At 36.0% G+C, this 22,640-nt stretch overlaps 1 protein-coding gene across 1 annotated transcript in view; it reads right to left on the bottom strand.

Annotated features, from left to right (window-relative positions):
- Window positions 1-911, bottom strand: part of LOC129452438 (voltage-gated inwardly rectifying potassium channel KCNH7) — an 85,085-nt gene extending 84,174 nt beyond the window's left edge. Inside the window, exons 1-2 of the mRNA XM_073854764.1 lie at window positions 507-911; window position 476 (exon numbers count right to left, since the gene is read on the bottom strand). Of these exons, the coding sequence (XP_073710865.1) occupies window position 476; window positions 507-586 (81 nt within the window). The 5' untranslated portion in view covers window positions 587-911. The remainder of the gene's footprint in view (window positions 1-475; window positions 477-506) is intronic.
- Window positions 912-22,640: the final 21,729 nt, after the last annotated feature.

The following is a 22,640-nucleotide window of genomic DNA, read 5'->3' on the forward strand; positions in this document are numbered from 1 at the left end:
CGTACTGTAGGCTATGCGCGTAATCGTTGGACACTCAGCGCGTCTGCGTTATGTGAACACGAGCACGCTGTCATTCATATATTTCTATAACACTGTGTACGTAAACAATGTGATCTTACACATGTGAGCAGATGAATGTTGTCGTGTGCCAGTCTTTATGTTTCCACAGTGAATGAAACCCATTAAGGGAAAATCCTTTGTGTGCTTTTTTCTTTGTTCCTGTCATTTGTCCTAACGCATCTATCAGATATAATTTCGCATTTTTAGATAAGTATACACTGCAGTGCCATTGTTTCTTTATCATTACAGAGTTTAATAACAGCCTTGTATGAAACAGTAGTCGAGGAACAAAACAAAAACTGGCGATGGATATACACAAAAAGAGGTGGGGGACTATTATTTACTTATTTACATAAATGTTTAGACGCGCAACGTATGCATTACTTTTTATATTAAAGACAAATATATTGCTTACTCTGTATTTATATAATATATGTTTCTTGTACTTATTCTGTCCTTCGAATTTGCGTATTATCATTCCAAGAAAGGTGTTTTGAGGAGCGACATGTCCTCTCCTTACAGGCATGATGACAACAATCTTTAGATGCGCGCCAAAAAAAACCCGCGTCTCTGCGTAAAGTTACCGGCTCTCTGTCTGATCTCTTCACTTTCTGTCGCCTTTTGTTGCTGTTACTCAGACGTTACGGTGTGTTTGCAGTCACATGCGTGTCGGACTCTTGGCTGAACTCTTCGCGTCCGACACCGGAATGAATGGGTCGTGAGGGCGACTCGGGTGAGATTCGGGTGATGAAGCATCGCTGTCCGCAGACGGACGGAGTCCTGTGGTGCTGAACGGAAGACTGTGAGGCTTTATTCGGCTTCAGCCGAAACCAAACTCACCCGGGCGCGGATTCAGGCGCACTGGCGCTCATTTCGTCGATGATACGTATAAAGTGGGCAGAGTTACTGCCCTCGTGACACGGCACACAATTCAGTTTCCCTGATTTAACAACCAGACATGCAAAGATCAATTCTATTCAATTGTTTTGAGATAGTGCTTTTACAAGAAAACCTAACTAAACTAGAAAAAGCAGTAATATTTTCTTGATTAAAAGTTTGAATTGGTGTTATTATGGCATTTCTCATCATGCGTCTATTGCACATACAGAGATCTGTCCATGGTACTGAACACAGATCCGCCCATCACCACTGCAGCCCTAAATGACTACCAGGCCTATATTTTGCAATCTCTTAATACCCCAGCCTTGTAAACATGATGCAAGTTTACTGAATGGGCTTTTCCGCTGCTTTGCGGGCGTTTGCTTTAATCCATATATGCCCTACTGGAGATTTCAAAGCTAATCTCCAAGCCCGGGCTGCACGTAAAGAAAGAGAGAGAGAGAGAGAATGGAGAGATTGTCTTACTGAAACATCTGTCCCAGTATTTCTGTCAGGACTGAAAACCCATCTGCTCCATTGAGAAAAATCATGGGGACCCCGGGCAGCAATGAAATGCAAATAAAGTCCCTAACTTGCTGCTCTTTATGCAAAAAAAATGGTAATTTGCTATATTAAAGGTTTGGATATCAGAAATGTTATGACAAACAAAATGCAAATTGTCAGATTTATCTTAATAACCCACAAAATAAAGTTAACAATAAGCTGAGTGCTTTAAAACACATTACAGAGTAATAGGCTTGTGTTTGGGAGTTTTAACAGTGATGTGAGAGAGGTGATGTGGTGCTGATGCTGACTGAAAGCACAGGATAAGCCTATTGTTGCTATAGCAACCGTTTCAGGTGATTTAGTTTGTCTAAATTATTTAAGTTTGTGGGTAAATGCTTTCCAGAAAAGCCAGTGGAAATGGAATAAAAACTCAAAAGTGAAACATCCAGACGTGTTGCAAGAATTGGAATTAATCAAAGTTATACAGAGCATTCAATCCAAATCTTTATCAGTATTTGTTTTCTGGAGATCAAACCCATCACCTTTGTGTTGTTAATGCCATGCCCAACCATGAGCTACATAGATTATGCTTCATTTTTTAGATTTAAGGAGAACAAAATTGGGCTTGTGGACTTTCAGAGATGTTGACACCAGATCTACACCACCATCGTTCTCAAGAGCCCCATGAGATGCTCAGTGCAGCTGTTCTAATAATGTACATTTCCGACGATATAGCAATTGCATGAATGTTTCAGAGCGCACTCAGTTTTCCTTGAGTGAGTATGAGAGCTCTCTGTGTGTGCGCTCTTAGTTGTCTGTCATCAGAAGAGACAGAAGCACTCAAGATCTGAGAGGCTGTAATTTAGACTTAATGCAAAAATATCACACTGAGATTGATATTCTCTGAGCACAAATGTGTGTGTGGAAGAACAGCACGAATACACAGATGTGTACTTGATGATGTGTGGAATAGAGAGAGATGGATCTAGTGTTTATAGTGTGCATGCTCATATTGTATCTGCACACATTTATGCATGCAGGTGCATTTAGTTTTTCATCAGTTTTAACCCTTTTTTTGCTGCTGTGATTTTCAGATCATAATATTTCACATATGTTAGGAGTTACTGCGGTTGGCTGTGTACACTAAGAGTTTTTAATTGACTGAAAATGGGATAAAAAAACCAGCTGCGCTGGCATGTGCTGATCAAACTAAAATCTATTATTTATGAATATAAATGTACATAAAACGTCTTGTTTCTTCTTTTAAACCCATTCTCTATATCTGATGGGTCTTGTATGTTTCATCATCATCTCATACTTTATAAAACGGTGAAGGTCACATTGTGATGTACATGAAGTGACTGGGTTTATTCATATTAACTAAATTGCACAATGTTCTCTCATCAGTCCAGCCCTGTTGACTCTGCTGGGGTGTGAGTTGACGGCGGGTAACAGGGATGTTACTAATCCTGCGTGTGAGATTTAAATGAATCCCAGTGTGAGAGTTAACCTGTTATGATCTTCTTCCCATCTGGACACGCAAGAGAAATTGACCATTTCAAGCAATGCAGGGCATTTCGATATGGTCATATTTTTGTGAGAACCATGTGTAATTTGGGCTTCTGCTCATTCGTAGACTTTTAAAATGGCATGTGGCTGAAAATTGATCAAACTTAAAACCAAGGAAATTATGTTGTTTACTAAAACCGTGCCCGATGATTTGAAATGAACGTCAGATAGTTGTTTATGAACGTGGTCTATAGATTTAACAGGAAAAGCGAAGACAAACTTTTTTGTGCTTTCTACTTTTTTTTGTGAATCCACGAGATTCAACTGTTCATTTTCCTATATAGTCTGTAATGTACTGTATGTTGTTGGGCTATGGGCTTTATTGTAGTACCGGTATCTATACATTTATAATGGTTACATTTAAAGGCACTTTTGCACACTTGCCACTTGTTGTCCATTGTAAAATCTGTGTCCTGAACATAAACTCAGAGGCAGTGTCTTTGAGGCTATAGATAGCCTGATTGATCTGTATGCTGCTAAATACAGGTAGACCACAGCAGAATGAGGACACTGGGAATTCGCTGTCAAATTTCACCTTCAGTATATAAACTTTGAAACCTTGTAATTGTTTCAATACAGTGGGGATTAATAAAATAACAATTTTAAACTGTTTTGATCTGTCCTGGAATGGGTGATGTTTAATGCTGCTCACACATGAATGCTAAAGCATACTTCTCATTGATTTATTTTTTTTATCACTGTTTCTAAAAGTCTGTTACTTCTTATTATTAAAATAAAAAAATTTACATAGTGTTATGCTAGCTGACAAACACAATCTATTAAACTTCTCCATGTAACTCATTTTCAGCTCTGTATTTGCATTACAGACTTAAATGATGCGCCAAGTCAGGCAAATTATTAAGCAAAGTTGTGCAAGCTTTCCCTCACAACCAGTGTTGGGGAAAGTTACTTTTAAAAGTAATGCAGTCAATATTAAAGGAATAGTCCATTTTCTTAAAGGAAAAATCCGGATAGTTTTCTCACCACCATGTCATCCGGGATGTTGGTGTCTTTCTTTGTTCAGTCCAGAGGAAGTTGTGTTTTTTGAGGAAGGCATTGCACGATTTTTCTAGTTTTAATGGACTTTGATGGAGCCCAACGTTTAGTACTTAACTCAACACTTAACTCAACACGTTGAAAAAAACTGTTTCAAAGGACTATAAACAATCCCAAACGAGGCATAAGGGTCTTATCTAGCGAAACGATTGTCATTTTTGACAAGAAAAATTAAAAATATGTACTTTTAAACCACAACTTTTCGTCTAGGTCTGGTCCAGCGCGACCTAACGTAAATGCGTAGTGACGTAGGGAGGTCACGTGTTACATATATAAAACGGACATTTGCGGACCATTTTAAACAATAAACTGACACAAAGACATTAATTAGTATCAGTTTACATACAACAACGTAGGAATGGTCCTCTTTCAACACACTTGTAAACACTGGTGCGGAGTTTCGCGTTCGTCCTCTGTGACCTCTTCACGTCATGACGTATTGCGTGTGGTCAGCTGGCGCATCACAACCGGATCTAGACGAGAAGTTGTGCTTTAAAAGTGGATATTTGTTATTTTTATTGTCAAAAATGACAATCGTTTTGCTAGATAAGACCCTTATGCCTCGTTTGGGATTGTTTATAGTCCTTTGAAACTCCGTTGAAAAAAACTGCTAAGTGTTGAGTTAAGTATTAAATGTTGGGCTCTATTAAAGTCCATTAAAATTTGAAAAATCCTGCAATGTTTTCCTCAAAAAACATAATTTCTTCTGGACTGAACAAAGAAAGACATCAACATTTTGGATGACATGGTGGTAAGTAAATTATCTGGATTTTTCTTTTAAGAAAATGGACTAATCCTTTAAGTTATTACCAAAAAAAGTAACTAATTGCATTACTTAGTTACTTTTCATGGAAAGTAATGCATTGCTTACGTTACTTTTAAGTTACTTTTGCATTACTTTTTCTTGGCCGAGGCTTGATCAGGCCTTGCAGGTGTTTTTATGACTGAAAAGTTTTGCATTCAGAAATTGCATATTTCATCACAAAAATGTAGAGATCTGGCCTGCCATCTCAGGTTCTGACTCAAACTGTTTCCACACAGGCATGTACGCATAGAGTGCATAATGTGACTACTTTTAGTTTAATTCAGTACATATTTTTTTAACCAAATTATTACACTAAAACAATTAACTTGCATTACTTTACCCGTTACTTCAGAAAAGTAATATTATTACGTAATGCATGCTACTTGTAATGCGTTACCCCCAACACTGCTCACAACCCTCTCATGATGCCCTATCACTGAAAAAAAAATGATTAATTCAATTTACTATTTTTTAAGGTAAGTGGTTGCAATCAATTTACAAATGTTTTTGTTTTGTTTTGTTTTTCCAATTTTTTTTAATAAATTGATTGTGACCACTTACCTTAAAAAAATGGAGTAAATTGAATTAATCATTTTTTTTTAATCATATTTTTTCAGTGTCGCAACCAACCAAGATGTTAAAGCAACTGCATGGTAATGCCCTACAGGTAGCAACACCCTATAAACTGCATAACATCATAGACAACCTGGTCACCTTGCAATTAGCCGGAACACCATAGCAACCGCATAGTTACACCCATAGCAACAGGCATCCAGAACACAGTGGCATCATGGCAGTTTTTTACATGCAACCACCACACGTATGATCTTCCAAAAAAGATTTTGTTGGCTTTGTTCTTCTATTTCTCTACTGTGATACCCAGAGAGAGAGAAAGAGAGAGGAGAGAGAGAGTTATGCCTGGCTGCGTCGCTCTTTTGATTGATTCAAAAAGCCGATGCTCTTCTTCGTGACAGGCCGCGATGGCTCGTTCATTTTCTCCTAATCTTTAGAAATAAGGAGCAATTAAAGAGCAGCAGGAGAGAGGAGCAGCTAATCCACATCTCTCAACAGGGAGCTCACATCTCTCCTGCTGCCACAGTGATGCTAAAACCACTGCTACTTCTCATCTGAACCTCTCATGTCTCTCACGTTATTCTCTTATTGTCTTACTCTCTCTTTCCTCTCCTTCCATCCATCATGATGCCATCTGCCTTTTCTATAGCAATATAACATATCAACCATGTATCACAAAATTATGTACTTATAGTCACGTAAATTTTCCGTGACACTGACATGTTTTTCCTCGTTTTTGAGTGAACATGTCACATATTTCTGTTTACGTGTCACTGTCACGTATTTGTTACTCAACTGTTTTGTCCGATTTTCAAATCATTGACGCTTCAGTTTAGGGTTAAAATTGGTGTTTGCATTATGATGTTACCTTAAGTATTGGTTTATTCCTTTTTCATGATTTTTTTTATATTTTATGATTTTTAAACCATTGTCGCCTGGCATTAGGGTTAGAGTTGGGTTTGGGTAAGAATGTTCTTTTATGTAAATCTACACTGCAAAAAAATGATTTTCAAAACATCTATGTGTTCAACCCAGTATCACAAAATGACGTACCTATACGTAAATACGTAAATACGTAAATTTGTCTTTTCCGTGACACTGACACGTTTTTTCGCCTTTTTGCATGAACATGTCACGTATTTCTGTTTATGTGTCACGTATTTGTTGCTCGGCTGTTTTGTTCTGTTTTCTTGCCATTGTCACTTCGGTTTAGGGTTACACGGAAACAATGATTTTCTTAGTATTTTTGTCCTGTTTTCAGTAAAAATATCTAAGAAAAGCTTTTTCTTGATGGGGAAAACGACCCAAGAAAATAAGTCTAATTTCAAATATCAAATTTAAGTGATTTTGTGCATAAAACAAGCAAAAAAATCTGCCAATAGGGTAGCAAAAAAGTCTTGAACATTTTTCTTAAACACTAAATTTAAGAAAAATTTGCTAACAACACTGGCAGATTTTTTGCTTGTTTTATGCACAAAATCACTTACATGTGATATTTTTGGTTTTAAAACTAGACTTATTTTCTTTGGTCGTTTTCCCCATCAAGAAAAAGCATCTTAAAGGAACAGTATGTAGGATTGTGGCCAAAGCTGGTACTGCAATCACACAACTGGTGGCCAATACACAACATGACAACATAAACATCAGTTGAGGGCTGCAACTCTACTTTTTAAATGACAATATCCTGACCAGACTACTATTGTCAGTGATACAAGTATTTGAAATAAAAATGATTTCTTAATGTCTAGTGACATATCAGGGACATTTTATGATTTATTGATATAAATTTCTGACATACTGTTCCTTTAATTTAGGAATTTGTAGATATTTTTACTGAAAACATGGCATTGTTTGCCGTGTAATTCTAAACCGAAGTGACAATGGTAAGAAAATAGAACAAAACAGTTGAGCAACACGTGACACGTAAACAGAAACACGTGACATGTTAACGTAAAAAGGCGAAAAAAACGTGTCAGTTTCACGGAAAAGACAAATTTACGTGACTATAGGTACGTCATTTTGTGATACTGGGTTGAACACATAGATGTTTTTGGCCTATTGTATATCTCTTTTCTTTCTTTATTTATCTCTCTGTTTCTCTCTGTCTCTCCTTTACCCTGTCATATTTATATGATCAAAAAACGCTGGATTAAATGGAAATATAGATAAACAAAATGCAAAAAGCAGGCTGTACTTTCATTTAATAAAGTTCTTCTACCCGCTGTCCTATCTGCTAAATATGAGCTAAACTTTTAAGACTGTTACGCAACCAACAGTTTAGAGTTGATGGACACTGTATGAGCCACATTGCAAAATGCTGATAAACGCTTGGCTATAAAAACTAGATAACATTGACATATTTGCAAAATAATTATAATTATTTGTTTGAAATATAAATATTTATTACACGCCTATTTTTTTTTAAATGGCTTGTTAATATTATGCATTTTACATCTGACATTGTATTTGTAGTATTGTTCTCTAAGATTTCGTTAGCTTGTTAGATTTGGGCTCTTTTCTAGGCATAACAAAGTAACAAAGGGCTGTGCATTGTCATGGTTGCAGGCCTTGTTTTGTGTACAATGCAACCCAAAGCTTCTCTCTCCGCTTCTTTCCATTCATTTAGAGAGGTGATAAGCGTCTCACCATGCGAGAGCTTCTATCTTTAGAGAGGAGAGACCGTGTCCCGTGAGAAGAGGCCACAATGTACATTCGCTAAAGAACAGACACATCCCACCTGTCACGCACTGATAGCACAGCCACCCCGTCATAAAATTCTTCCCTTCCCTCGTTCTCTTTCTCATCTCTCGTTTGCCATCGTGTTGGCTGTCAGCTACAGATGGTGTTACAGCCTGTCGTAAACTTTTTCTTGCTATTTTATCTCTGTCTGTCGGCGCCTTTCCTTTTTACATCCAACACCATTTTCTTTTGTGTGTCACGTCACCCAGTGGTTTAACATTGGGTGATTCAGAGAAAAAAAAGAGAGGGAGACAGCTCCAAGTGGGGAGGTTATCTGCATTGATGAATGTGCATGGTAACCCCTCGAGCTCAACGTTGGCATCTCTCCAGCGCCGCCCTACTGGAGTAATTGTCACCTAGAGTAAAAACATATGTAAGCACTTCATAACCCCAACTGATAACATACTCGAGTGTCCAGATTGTAACGGTTATGCAAATGATCTTGACAAGTATGTGATAAAATGTGCCATTCAACCTATATCTATATCTGTCTGTCCATATAATCACCAACTAAACTTTCTTGTAAGGATTTGTCTGTACAACATGAAAGTTGGCCTTGATAACTTTATTTTTATTAAAGGTGCAGTGTGTAATTTTTAGAAAGGATCTCTTGAAAGAAATGCTAAATAATATACAAAACTAGACCTTTTATAACGAACTGTTATGTTTTCATAACCTTAGAATGAGACATTTTTATCTACCGAGGGTCCCCACATCGAGGTCGCCATTTTGTGCCACCATGTTTCTACAGAAGCCCTTAATGGACAAACTTTTTTATTAAGTTGTCTCCGACGATAAAACATTTGTCCGGTGGTGGCTATCATAGTTTCTTTATGCGTTTTAAAAGCGAGGGGCTGGTTGCATTTTGCAACTTCACCACTAGATGTCGCTAAAAAATGTAGACACTGCACCTTTAAATATTCAGTACTCAAGTACATCTATTAAATGCCAGTGTTTGATCCAAGTGAACCCCTCCCCCCAAAAAAATTGTGTATATGTGACTCTTAATTAGGGTTGCAAAGGGGGCGGAATTGTTTCTAGAACTGGTACATTTCTGGAAACTTTCCATGGGAACTTAACCGGTGTATGAATAAGTGAGTGAATGGGTGAATGTAAGGCAATTTGTAAAGCACTTTGGATGGCCATGGGTCTGTTGAAGGCACTATATAAATGGAGTCCATTTACCATTTAACCTGGGGAATTTTGGAAATATTAAAAAACTTTACGGGAATTTACGGGAATTATTTAGAAATTTTGGGAAAATTAATATAAACTATATCATATACAAACATAAATAAACAACTATTGACTGCTTTAATTATAAGAAGAACTTTATTTTATTATTTCATTAAGTAATTAAGCATAATTAACATTATTATAGCTATTAAAATAGTGCTAGCTTACATTTAGATATCTGATTTATTGGCTAGCTAGCTAGCTAACACATTTTGGTATTTGCTAGTTGCTAGATTTAAAACTACATTTAAGTTCCCTGTTATAGGTAACTCTGCAATTCCTATTTTATTCCCATGAATTCCTGTTAATTCCCACATATTCCTGTTAATTCCCATATATTTCCGTTAATTCCCATGGAAAGTTTCCAGCCTTGAAAATTCCCAGAATTTTGCAACCCTACTTTTAATAATTAACATCATTCCTTTGAAAGGATTGCTGTAAATGAATGAAATGTAAACATGAATGACAGGAATCACCTTTCACATGAATGAAATCATGGCTGTGGATTAACAGGACTCAGGATTAGCTGTGATGATTGTGTACAGTACAATTAGGTCAGACACACACAGGTCTCTCTGCTCCCGTATGAATACAAAACTGATGTATTTTTAGTCCTGAATCTTTTCTGGGTAACCCTGGATACTTTAAGGCACAAGGGTAAAGAAAGTATATTAACTTTGTTTTTGTGGGTCATTAATAGACAAGCAACAGTATGGTGTTATTTTCATTTAGCGTTTATTTCTTTTTGTCCATGACCCCATAAAACACATATTTGACCCACCTGGTCATGCTTTGAAGGATGGAGGATCAGCCAGTTTGCAAAATTTGTTACAAACACCTTTGCATGTACTGCATGTAAAGGCAACTTTTCAGTGTATTTTGATTTCAATGTTTATTTTTTGTGGCTGTTTTATTAATATCTCACTTAAAAACCCTAAAAACATATGCATTTTGTTTTAATGTCATTTATAGTTTTGCATTGTGGTATGGCTCTAATAGGCGTTAATCTTTTTTTGTTGATTTAGCTCAATGGCCTTGCTACCTCACCCTCATCTGTTCCTGACCCGACCCCCACCATCGCACATGTTACTATAGTAACCATCGTCCCACCATCACAACCTGCTTTTTCTCAATGCAAATTGACTTTGTGCTTCAAAAGACCCCCAGATCCTCAACCCTTCACAGCATGACCAACTGCCCTTCCCAATTAAACACAGTGTCACATTTTAACAATGAAATGATTCAGACACTGAGTGTTTGTTTGTGTGTGTGTGTGTGTGTGTGTGTGTGTACAGTTTACATCTGCTGGTGGGTCTTGGACAGAAAGGGACAAATGCACAATGCAAATAATAAAATGCAACTGTTTTATTGTACAACTGTTATCGCTTTCCATATCCTTTAGTGTTAATGTCTGTTAAGGTCTTGTATACAATCAGTTATTTTGATGCAAAGTCATCTGAAGCCTTTCAAATTAGACAGATGTCAACATGCACAGTTAAAGACCCCCAATTCATTTCCAAAACCATTAATAAAAGATAAATACACCAGTGTAGGTTAAAGACAGGTTAACTTGATGGTTTGTGTCATTCAAAGTCTGTGCAATTCATGGTTATATTAGTTAATTTGATTGATTTTATTTAAATCTTACTTTTGTACTGCTTTGTTTTTGTGTGTGGCTGCCGCTTTAATGTCCAATGAAAAATCTAATTTCTAAAGCAAAAACTGTCAAGAAATAGATTTAGACTAACTAATTAATGACTTATTTGTGTTTAAGGTGTTTTAATTGAAATGATCCAGGCACAGAGACTCTCTCTCTCTCTCTCTCTTTCTCTCTCTCTCTCTCTCTCTCTTTCTGTAGTGTGGCCCTCAGAGGACTGTGGGATTGTGGGTAGTCTGTCTGTCTCCACAACACCGCGTCTGGCCGGCAGCCAAACAGACATCTGTAGGGTGTATCTACACCTGAGTCTTCTTTAAAATAACCAAACTCAGACCGTTTTAACGACAGTGATTGTACTCAGATCGTCTCTAAGTGTGGATCTCTTCAAAGCATCTGAATTTTAGGGGGGTCTTCACATACAGTATGAACCTAAGGTCCTGTAAAACATTGAAGAACCTTAATTTTTGTTTCCTTTTTGCACCTGCCAGATGGTTAAGTTCTTCATGTAAAAATTTTGTTCTGTTTAGTCAAGTTAGATATATGAACAAACACCTGATATAGAAAAATGTACGTAAAAATACAATAATCCATCCAAGCAGATCAATGCAATAAACTCAAGTGCTGCTGTTCTAGGAACATGTCAAATTGTTTGTTAAATAATTGACTTAATGTTACTTAAGATACATTTGTTGTATGGAGAAACGTCTGGGTCTTTGCTGCCATCTAGTGGATTTTGTGGTGTGGTACATTTCTCAGACTGAAGCTCTTACTGTACTGTACTTCTCTAACTTTAACTATGCAGCTAGTAGTAGCATTTTATACAGTTTTAATTTTACACAAATTATACAAAGAAGAGATTCAATGTCAATTCAAGTTACGTTATGCATATACAGACTTTAAAATAATAATAAAAAATGATTAAAATAACATAAAAGGTATATTAAACTGTAGTTTATTAAAAAAATGTTTATTGAATTACTGAATTTGAAACTGAAAAAATGTCCCCCAATATCATATTAGTATACAATATAGACTATAGATATATAAAAGCAGGAGTAACTGTCTAAAAATAAGCTCATCCTTTGGAATAAATGTATCAATGTATATTAACAGGGATCACATAAAAAGCATTGTGGCTTGTGGATGTTATGTCTAAATGTATTTACAAAAGCCTTGAAGTGAATTTATTTGACCTTATTGGGTACAAAGTTATTTATCTCAGACTGCAGCAACCATAGGACGATTTAGTTGGCTGTGCTCAATCAACTCAAAGACATTTCCTAATGTAAAATGCAGTTTTTATTTTGAATACAAACACCACCAATATTGGAACATTGTATATTATGTGATTCTACGAGATTAAATAATCTGGGGGTGACATTTTAATAAGGAAAAAGACAGACATTAATTGCTCAATAAAACACATTAATATAACCTGTAATATAATATATAAATAGTTTTTACTCACCAGACATGAGATAAAATAATATCTTTCTCAAGACAAAACCTCTTAAACATAGTCTACTTTTGTTCTTTGATAAGAAAAAATGTTTTTCCAAACATTCGTCATCAACCGAAAGCCGTTATGGGAAAGTCCAGGTATTGCGCATGCGCAGTATTATCTTGGTGCCGTGCGTTCATCTGCTGTTTATAAATACTTCAGAATTCTTTTGGCTACTAAACTGACAGTTTAAATGTTTTATTGAATGTATTTTACACAAACTGTAATTGCTCTCGTTGTCGGCCAAATGTTTGGTTGATGCATTAAGTAAGCCTACCTGAGGGCAAAGTTTTAGCGATGAGATTGGGACGTGACGAAAACAAAGGAGGTAAACACTTTTTAAATTATATATTATGTAAATGACAAAATATTTTATTTGATGCCATTTGTCATAGTGAATGAGAATCTGTCAATATTTACCATGTATATTCTGGACTTGTAAATGTGAAAAATTCAGCTAAGACCAGCAAGCACTAGCTGGTTTTAGCTTGTTTAAAGGGATAATTCACCAAAAAATGAAAATTCTGTCATCATTTACTCACTATCATATTTTTACAAACCTTTATAAATTCATGGGTTCTGATAAACACGAAGGAAGATATTTTGAGGAATGTTTGTAACCAAACAGTATGAGCAATGGGGTCCACGAACGGTTTGGTTACAAACATTCCTCAAAATACCTTCCTTCGTGTTCATCAGAACAAAATAATTTATACAAGTTTTTATATGATTTGTTTTCTTGTCATTTGACCACTTAGAACATTTGCTGCAGTAGTTAAGGTCGTTTTAATGCAGTTTGGTTGTCTGCCAGCAGGGGCAGCATAAAGACTTTTCACATTCATTCATAGAGCATTCATGTGGGCTACAAGTACAAGTTTTCTGGTTTGTGGTGATGCTAAGGCAAGCATTGCTGTTTTGTCATATGTGAGTTTGTGCCCTTTCCATTTCATCCTGCACAGAATGTTACATAAATTAGCTGGCTTCTTGAGTTAAGCAAAGTTATTACTTTTTTAAACAATCAATGATGATTAATGATGAAATAGGACATTGTTGTTTGTAGTGTCATTTAAACTTCTATTATGATGCTTTCTTTGCACACCTTTAGCAACTTAAAGGAATAGTCTACTCATTTTCAATATTAAAATATGTTATTACCTTAACTAAGAATTGTTGATACATCCCTCTATCATCTGTGTGCGTGCACGTAAGCGCTGGAGCGCGCTGCGACGCTTCGATAGCATTTAGCTTAGCCCCATTCATTCAATGGTACCATTTAGAGATAAAGTTAGAAGTGACCAAACACATCAACGTTTTTCCTATTTAAGACGAGTAGTTATACGAGCAAGTTTGGTGGTACAAAATAAAACGTAGCGCTTTTAAGCGGATTTAAAAGAGGAACTATATTTTATGGCGTAATAGCACTTTTGGGAGTACTTCGACTCGCCTGAAAAGTCCGCTCCCCTTCTCCCTCTCATAATGGGAGAGGAAGGGTGTTACTGCGCTGAGTCGAACTTGCTCGTATAACTACTCGTCTTAAATAGGAAAAACGTTGATGTGTTTGGTCACTTCTAACTTTATCTCTAAATGGTACAATTGAATGAATGGGGCTAAGCTAAATGCTATCGAAGCGTCGCAGCGCGCTTCAGCGCTTACGTGCACGCACACAGATGATAGAGGGATGTATCAACAGTTCTTAGTTAAGGTAATAACATATTTTAATACTGAAAATGAGTAGACTATTCCTTTAAGAGCAAAGCTTCTGCAACTCGCATCACACATTTTGGCAGAAGATTTTGTGTAGGCAAGTACAATTGAAGCTGTCTCAGTGCAATTTATAATTGTCACACATTTACGTAGCGCTTTAAACCAGTAGTGGATTAAAACATCATATGGTCATTTTCAGTTCAAAATAATAGGTCTGTACAGAAATCTCAAGGCACAGTTTAACTAGGCTCTGTTTAGGGGCTTTCGCGATAATATCATTATTATCCAGACATATTACAAGTAAAAATTAGCTCATATCTGCCATAGAAGCTCATCAGCACCTCTAGTATGATTGCACCCATTAGAGTCATGAAACAGGCCTCTGATGAATGAAAAAAAACCCAATATCAACACGATCCCGTACAGAAACACACTGTTTTACAGCGAGCCTCTGACTGTATTATCTTTAATAAAAAAGAAAAATACCAGTCATAAAGAAAATAGCCTCCCCCACAGAATAGTTCATTTTCCTGCTCGCAGAAGCTATCAGTTTCTCCCACTGCAAAGCAATTTACATCTTCATAAACAATTACAGGCCTGCTCGGGCAATTTACGCCATTGTTTTAAGCACATTGTGCGACCGAAATTAATATTCCAGGCCGACGGAGCAGAAGTGGAGGGGTCATTAGCCGAGCTCTCGGCTTCACGCCGTCTGCCTGAGAGAAACGGCCAAATGTTCTGCTATTAACTACAGTAAACCTTCTTCTTTCAGTGATTCAAGATCTTTATCAAGAAACAAATTTTCTGATAAACAATTTATCATTATTAATGTATTAATAAGTTAGGCTTTTTCTTTGGAGTAAATAAGAAAGAAATTTAGCATGTGAACGAGTTTCCTAAATTAGCTAGCACAGATATTAAATATTTATGGCTGCACCGTATGAGATGCTTCATAGCGTTTTTAAAAGCACTGGAACAATGCTAATGTAAATCCTTCATGGTGTGCTGTGAAAACCACAGGAAAAATTAGGAAAGAAAGAAATGCGAGCAGAGAATTTCATAAAAGAAAATATAAGACAAAGAGAATTTAAACAAAGCAAAAAGAAATCCGAAAGAAAGTTGTCAAATAAAAGCAATGCAAGTTATAAGTCAGACGTTCCAAATGGTATTTTGCAGAAAGGGGCCATGACGTTTCAGCCTTTTTCTTCAAACTGATGCTGATCTGCTGATTTCCACACTGATGCTTTTTTGACGACTTGATTCGAATTATTTTCAAACCGAAAGTTTACTTTGAGTAAACCTGTATCTGTCCTTTACAATCACAACCTTTCACAAACACAAGCATTTTTACCTAAACATCCTTCATCCTCATTATGTTCTCATTTTGACTTCTGTCAATCACAGAAGGTTTATGACATCAGAGCAGCTCTCTTATTGGCTGAAAGTTAATGATATCATATGATGGTTTTTAATGGGTTTTGGTTTAGGAGTGTGTGTGTGTGTGTGTGTGTGTGTGTGTGTGTGTGTGTGTGTGTGTGTGTGTGTGTGTGTGTGTGTGTGTGTGTGTGTGTACGCTTATAGAAAAATATTAAACATCTTTTAATGTCTTTTAATTAGACATCTCTGAATGTCTCTTGAACAGTGATACTTTCAAATTTTCAGAACCAAGTTTGTTTATAAAGGTAGGCCGATTAATCGGTTTTGCAGATTAATCGGTTTTGCAGATTAATCCGCCCTGATAGTTCATTGGTGGGAACAAATGTCTCTCAGCAAAAATCTATGCCGATAGTTGTTCTGAGTTTTGTCCATAGCTTCATGTCATTATAAAGTAATTAATTAGCTGACTAGATGCTGCATTAGTATGTCGTCAAGGCTGATAGGACGCTAATAACAGTTCCCTTAAACAGTTACACAAAAATGCATACAGACAAATCCAACCCAAATGTCATGATTATTACCATACTGTATATTTGCTTTAGTTTAAATCCAGCTGGTTTATCCTTGATTTAGTCATATTTTAAGTTAATAACAAAAGAAAGTGAACTATATGCAACTTTCGGCTACATTAACATATCCAACATGTCTAGATTTCAGTTATTTTTTAACATAACTGCAATACATCTTTTGATTATTTGATTAAATAATCATTAAGTATTAAAACAGAAGCAAATAAAGTACAAGACTACACATATAATATGCATTTATGTAATTTAAAAGGTAACCAGTGTGAAGCATTTACTTCAATACTAATAGTGAATATATTTCTATTTATATATTTATTTAATTTAGCACATTTTCATGGTTAAGTAGTGTTGTTGTTTTATCACTTTAGAATTTTTAGCACCGTTTCACTTTTTAGTATTATGTTTGTTTTTTTATTAATCGAACTATCGGTCGATTAATCGGTTATCGGCAAGTACGGACCAACCTAATCGGTATTGGTAAAATCCACTATCGGTCGACTACTATTTGTTTATCCTCAATGTAAGTAAAACTTTTTAAGTTTTTAATGTGGTGTGGATTATATTTATTTATTTCAACTTTAGTTTGGCATGTTAATTCTGTATTCTGTTTTAAAGATCATTTTATGCAGATATAGCAGCATTTTTTCTTCCAAGAAAACAGGCCAAAGATATTGATGACTTAAATACTGGTGTTTTTGTCTCTTCTCTAGAATAAAATTCTTCCTCTTTGAATACAACCTGCAATATAAGTAGCATCACAGCCTTTACATAGCAAACACCTATAGGCTCATTGCCGAATGTCACATAAACAAACCGTAAAACGGGCGTGTTTAAGCTCAAACCTGTGCGCAGTGTTTAGCTGTGACCTGTTTGCAGAATAGAAAAGTTTCTTGCGCTTAACCCCTATTGGCTACTTTCAACAAAATGAATAAGCTTATCAACTTTGTACCATTTTTTGAATATGTATAAACCGTACATGATTATATATTGAGTTGCATTTAATTATTTGCATTCAAAATTGCATTTATCCTGCTGTCCACAACACTATCACAAGATTTTAAACATGAAGTTTCACTGTGTGGCACTAGGGGGCAGTGCTTGGTAAACAAAAATGAATTGTTATGGACCTGTCATCATATCTCTATTTGGTGTTCTCTGCTTAATGGACCAATATTCTTTAAAGACCAATGTATGATTTCTTTCCTCAACAACTGAGCGATGCCGTGTGGAAATCTGCAGGGTTATGATAATATTTAATGAACACTTTAATCCAGATTTTTCTTAGACAAAGATAGAAAAAGAGGAGAGGGGGAGGGAAATGCCAAGGTATGTAACATTCATATCATTTAAATAATAAATCAGTGTAAGGTAAAGACTGTGGCACGAGTTTATGAATATTTAAAACGCAGAGTTTACAGATCAGAATGTTGACAGTGGACGAATGCTAATTTTCTTGCTCTTGGTATCTGATGAGGGGTTAAACTAGACGCTGAATACATTATTCATTTTCTTTCTTCCTGTTATTTTCACACCTTTGATAGGTTTCCTTTGGTCAGGCCGCTTCTGTATATTTTACTGTTTTATCTGAAAAACAGCAGGGGAAAAAATGAATTTCCACTGAAATATTAATATATCAGAATCTTGGCGTGTCAATGAGAGAACAGACAGGTAGAGTGTGTTTTACATAACAATTCAGGTGAAGATAAAGTTCACCTCCCTGCGAACACAGCCGGCAGCACCAAATGTCTCCAGCCCATGTGTGTCCACTGTTAATTTAACCGTGGACGCGTGGTCATTTGGGTTATAAATGGGTAAACACTGCAACCGGATAGATGTATAGAGCATGGTCATTAAAATATTTTTGTCCAGTTCTGGAAAACTCACTTTTAAAAAACTTAAAAATTAATGGAAAATCTGTTTCTGCTTTAATCCACAATAAAAGCATGTGAACTTTACTGAAGAGATAAAATATTAATAAAAACATAAACAAATTGGAACTCATTGGAGGTAGACCAATTAATCGGTTTTGCCGATTAATCGGCGCCAATAGTTCAATGGTGTAATCAGCTAAAAAATCCATGCTGATAGTTTTTCCGAGTGTGTCCGTTGCTTAATATCATTATTAGGGCTGTGCAAAAATATTGATACAGCTAACTATCGTTATACATTTTCCCCCGATAGTGTATCAATCTTTTCAATCTCTACTATTGATATTTTTAAAAACTCATCAAATCCCTCTGTGTGCTGCGGTAGTTGTCGCTGTCCAGTTGTCTGTCATATTCGGCCAATGTCTCAGAAGTTAGCGGGAGTGAGAAAATGGCAGAAATTTTTAAAAAGCTTTCAAAGCCGACGTGTGGAAGCATTTTGGATTTAAATTTTTTTATTCAGCTCTATTTTTTTTAAACATTTTTTGATAAAAAAGTATTGCAATTTATTGCAGCATGCAACGTATTGTATCGTATCGTGATACATTGTATCATGAACCATGCCCTAATCATTATGAAGTAATTAATTTGCTGACTAAATGCTGCATTAGCAAAAAAAAACAGCATGCATAAACCTAAGTTTGTCGACTAGTCTGACAGGACGTAGTGCACAAAAAGTTACACAAAAATATACACAATAAATCCAACCCAAATGTTTAATGTCATAATTATTACCATCGATTTGCATTCGTTTATATCCAGCTGGCGACTTTTATTCAAGATTTATTTATATTTTAAGTTAATAACTAGAGAAAGTGAACTATATGCAGCGTTCAGCTACGTTTACATACACTGTAAAAAATGAACTGTAATTATGCAGCTGGTTGCCAGTAACTTACAGTAGAAGATAAAGACTGAAAATGTTTCATGTTCATTTAACTTTCAACAAACTGTTGCCAGTAAATAACATAAATGTAAAATCTACAGTAAGTTACTGGCAGCTAGTTGCCAGTAATACTGTAATTTCTACAGTATTTTTTATAGTGTAATCAAAATCTGATTTCAGTTCTTTTATTATCTTCACTGCAATACATCTTTTGTTATTTTGATAAGATAATTATTAAATGTTAAAACAAAAAATAAAGACTGCACATATAATATACATTTGTGTAACTTCAATTTAACCAGTGGGAGTATTTCACAGAAGTATTTACTTCAATACTTATTCATATAATTAATATATTTTTATTTATACATTTATTTCATTTAGCAGTGCTATGTTTATTTTTTACCCAGTATCCATTTTAAAAACTATTGGTGTATTAATTGTTTAACGGCAAGTAGGAACCAACTTAGTTTTCGGTATCGGTAAAATCCACTTTTGGTCGACCTCTAGAATTCATAAAACCTTTCGGAGCCAGTTTTGTACCATCTGGTCTCAAGGTTTTTATTTTTGGTAGTTATAAAGTGTCATAATACTTACCATAATTTTTTTTAATATATAAGTGCTTTTCCGATAGCAATATGCACCAGAAATCTCTATAAAATAATTTTTAACCACACACAGCCAGAAAGATGATCGAAAATTCATTGGAAACCCTGATGGAGTCCAGCAGACGCAGAGCGCTTACAGTTACAGAACATCAGCTGTTAGGGGTTTACAAGTGAGAGGAAACATGCTGTCTCTTTTGTAGGATCATAATCTCCAGTTTTTCTTGGGAATGCGTGTTATTCACTTTAAAATAAAAGAGAAACTATAGCAGAGAGAATTGGGTGGGATGTGGGGTTGAAGAAGTGCTGGATAAAATCGATTCAATGTAAATTATTAAGAGTGGAGGAATGCAGCTCTGCCCCCCTCACAGGCATACAGAGGCCAAAGTCGAGCTCAGCAGACAGACAGGCTGGCAGGTGCACCGAAGTCTTTCCTCCTGTCTCTCTCTCTCTCTCTCTCTCTCTCTCTCTCTCTCTCTCTCTCTCTCTCTCTCTCTCATTAGTGAATGGGAGTTGGGTTTCCCTGCGAGTGGGGAGGCAGAGATCTCTGTGAGGAAGAGATGGCCGAACATCTCACATCCCGGGCAGCCTGGTCCACATACTCTCTCTCTTTCTCTCTTTCTCTCTCTCCCTGGAAGCTCATTAGAATGAGCAGTGATGCATAAGAGTTAGTCATTAGCTGAGCTCTCTCTTTTACCTCTCTAACACCCCTCCATGTCTCTGTCTGTATCTCTTGCTCCCCCTCTAATACATTAGGCCGTGCAATAAACAGACCCTGATCTGTTCTTAGTTTAATTTCTTTCTAAAATAATTTGTTTTTACTTTTTTTTGCTTGCATACATTATAAAAAAAATCAAAATTGAATGTTAAGGTGACATGTGTTTGTTATAAATTGTATAAAAAGGTGTAACATTTTTAAATTGTAATCTCAGTCTTAATCTCTCCTCTCCAGTTCATCCTCATCTGTTCACCTCTCATTCTCTCATCTTTTCTGCTCTCACATCTCATAAGAAGAAATGACAGAGAGTGCAGCTTTCAGCCAATTCAGACGTGGATCTTTTTTGATGGAGTCCATCTTCCAAAGCAGTGAGTAAACATTAACACTTAACTGGGATCTCATCTCTCTCTCTCTCTCTCTCTCTCTCTCTCTCTCTCTCTGAATTGAAGTTGGGGTATTTGCAGTAGCTGCAGGCTGAAGCCCCTCAGTGGTGACCGACCAAAGAAAGCCTCTCAGTAAATAAAATCTCTCTTTCTCTCTCTCTCTCTCTCTCTCTCTCTCTCTCTCTCTCTTTCTCTCTCATTCTATGTCTGCTATAAGGGCCGGTGGTAAATAATGTCTGGTGAGAACAACGTGCCCGTGAGCGGGGTTAGAGCTGGACCACAGAACACTCCTGGGCTTTTGTCGGTCTTTAGTCATTCCTTCTATTTAGTTTCTTTCCTGTCTTTCTTTGGCCGGACACATACACGATGCCTGTGACACCTGCTTTTACAAGTTGCTTCTTTTATGCAATGGCATTTGGCCGCATGTTGAATTCAAATTTCACATCAGAGGAGTCAAAAGTTTAACAACATAATAAAACTAATAACGTAACTTTTGATAATGATGCACTCTAAAAATGGCTGAGTTATTTTTACCCATAATGGGTAACTATTGGACAGAACACATGCTGGGTTAAAATGACCCAATGTTAGGTTGATGTTATGCAACCATATAGGGTATAATAATCCAGCAGTTGCGTTAAAACAACCCAGCATTGGGGCAGTTTTAACCCAGCATTGTGTCCAATATTTACCCATTATGGGTCAAAAATAACCCAGCCATTTTTAGAGTGTGTGATGGGCGGGAATCCCGGTTGGGGGAGGCGATTGACAGGTCTCTGAGTGTCAGGGTTCCTACACAATTTTCATTTCAAAATTCCATACTTTTCCAGACTCCAATTTCCAGACTTCCCCACAGATTTTTATCTCTATTTAATTTGTTCTGATAAATTGTTTTAAAATTCAACTTCTAACAAGTATGTTGCATTCTAAACATTAAGTATGTTTTTGCCTTTTATTAGGATAGGAAAGTAGCTAGACAGGAAGTAAGATTGGAGAGAGAGGGGGCGGGATGGGGAAAAGTCCATGAGCCAGGACTCTAACTTGGGTTTCCTAAAGCACAACAGCGCTACATGGTGACGCATTTACCCACAATGCTATCGGCGCCGACAAGTATGTTACACTCGGAGTCAAAACCTTTAAGTAGGCTATCATGTTAAATTTGTAAATACAGAAATAGAAAGGATGTTCACGTAAAATTAACCAGAAAATATAAAAATAGAGCTAAAGTCAAATGACAGTGCTTAATTGGCTGTTAGGTACAGCAAACTTGAAAAGACTGATTAAACAATAGCTAATTATAAATAAAATATTTAGAAATTCTATATTAAAATATTGTCTTTTGTGAACAAGATGCTAAATAAGTCACAAATTTTTAAAGGGTTATTCATTTACCCAAAAATTAAATTTCTATCATCATTTACTTACCCTCATGTCATTCTAAACTAATAAGTTCAAGTCTAAAACCATCTTTTGGCAGCACTTGATTCAAACGTCATGAAAAAACGATTGTATATAATATATATTTATTATATACATTTAGAAATTCTTAATTTTATATTTACAAAACAAAATAGGGACAATAGTTTGGAAACTTAAATATTTTTCCATACTCTGATTTATTTTTCCATACTTCGGAAATCAAATTCCATACTTTTTCATACCCTGTAGGAACCCTGGAGGGTTGCCCCCCTAAAAATGTCATGAAAAACCATGTGTATTATAAATAATTTAAAGATATATGCTAGGAATAATTGACAATGGGCCATGAAGAGGAATATTTTCAAATAATTCAAAGGACCATAGTCAATTATTTTGCTTATACTATGGTTACCACAGACATTGCTCTGTAAATATTTTAAGACTTTTGGCAGGT

This window comes from Misgurnus anguillicaudatus, chromosome 17 (genome assembly GCF_027580225.2).
Source record: "Misgurnus anguillicaudatus chromosome 17, ASM2758022v2, whole genome shotgun sequence".
Lineage (NCBI taxonomy): Eukaryota > Metazoa > Chordata > Actinopteri > Cypriniformes > Cobitidae > Misgurnus > Misgurnus anguillicaudatus.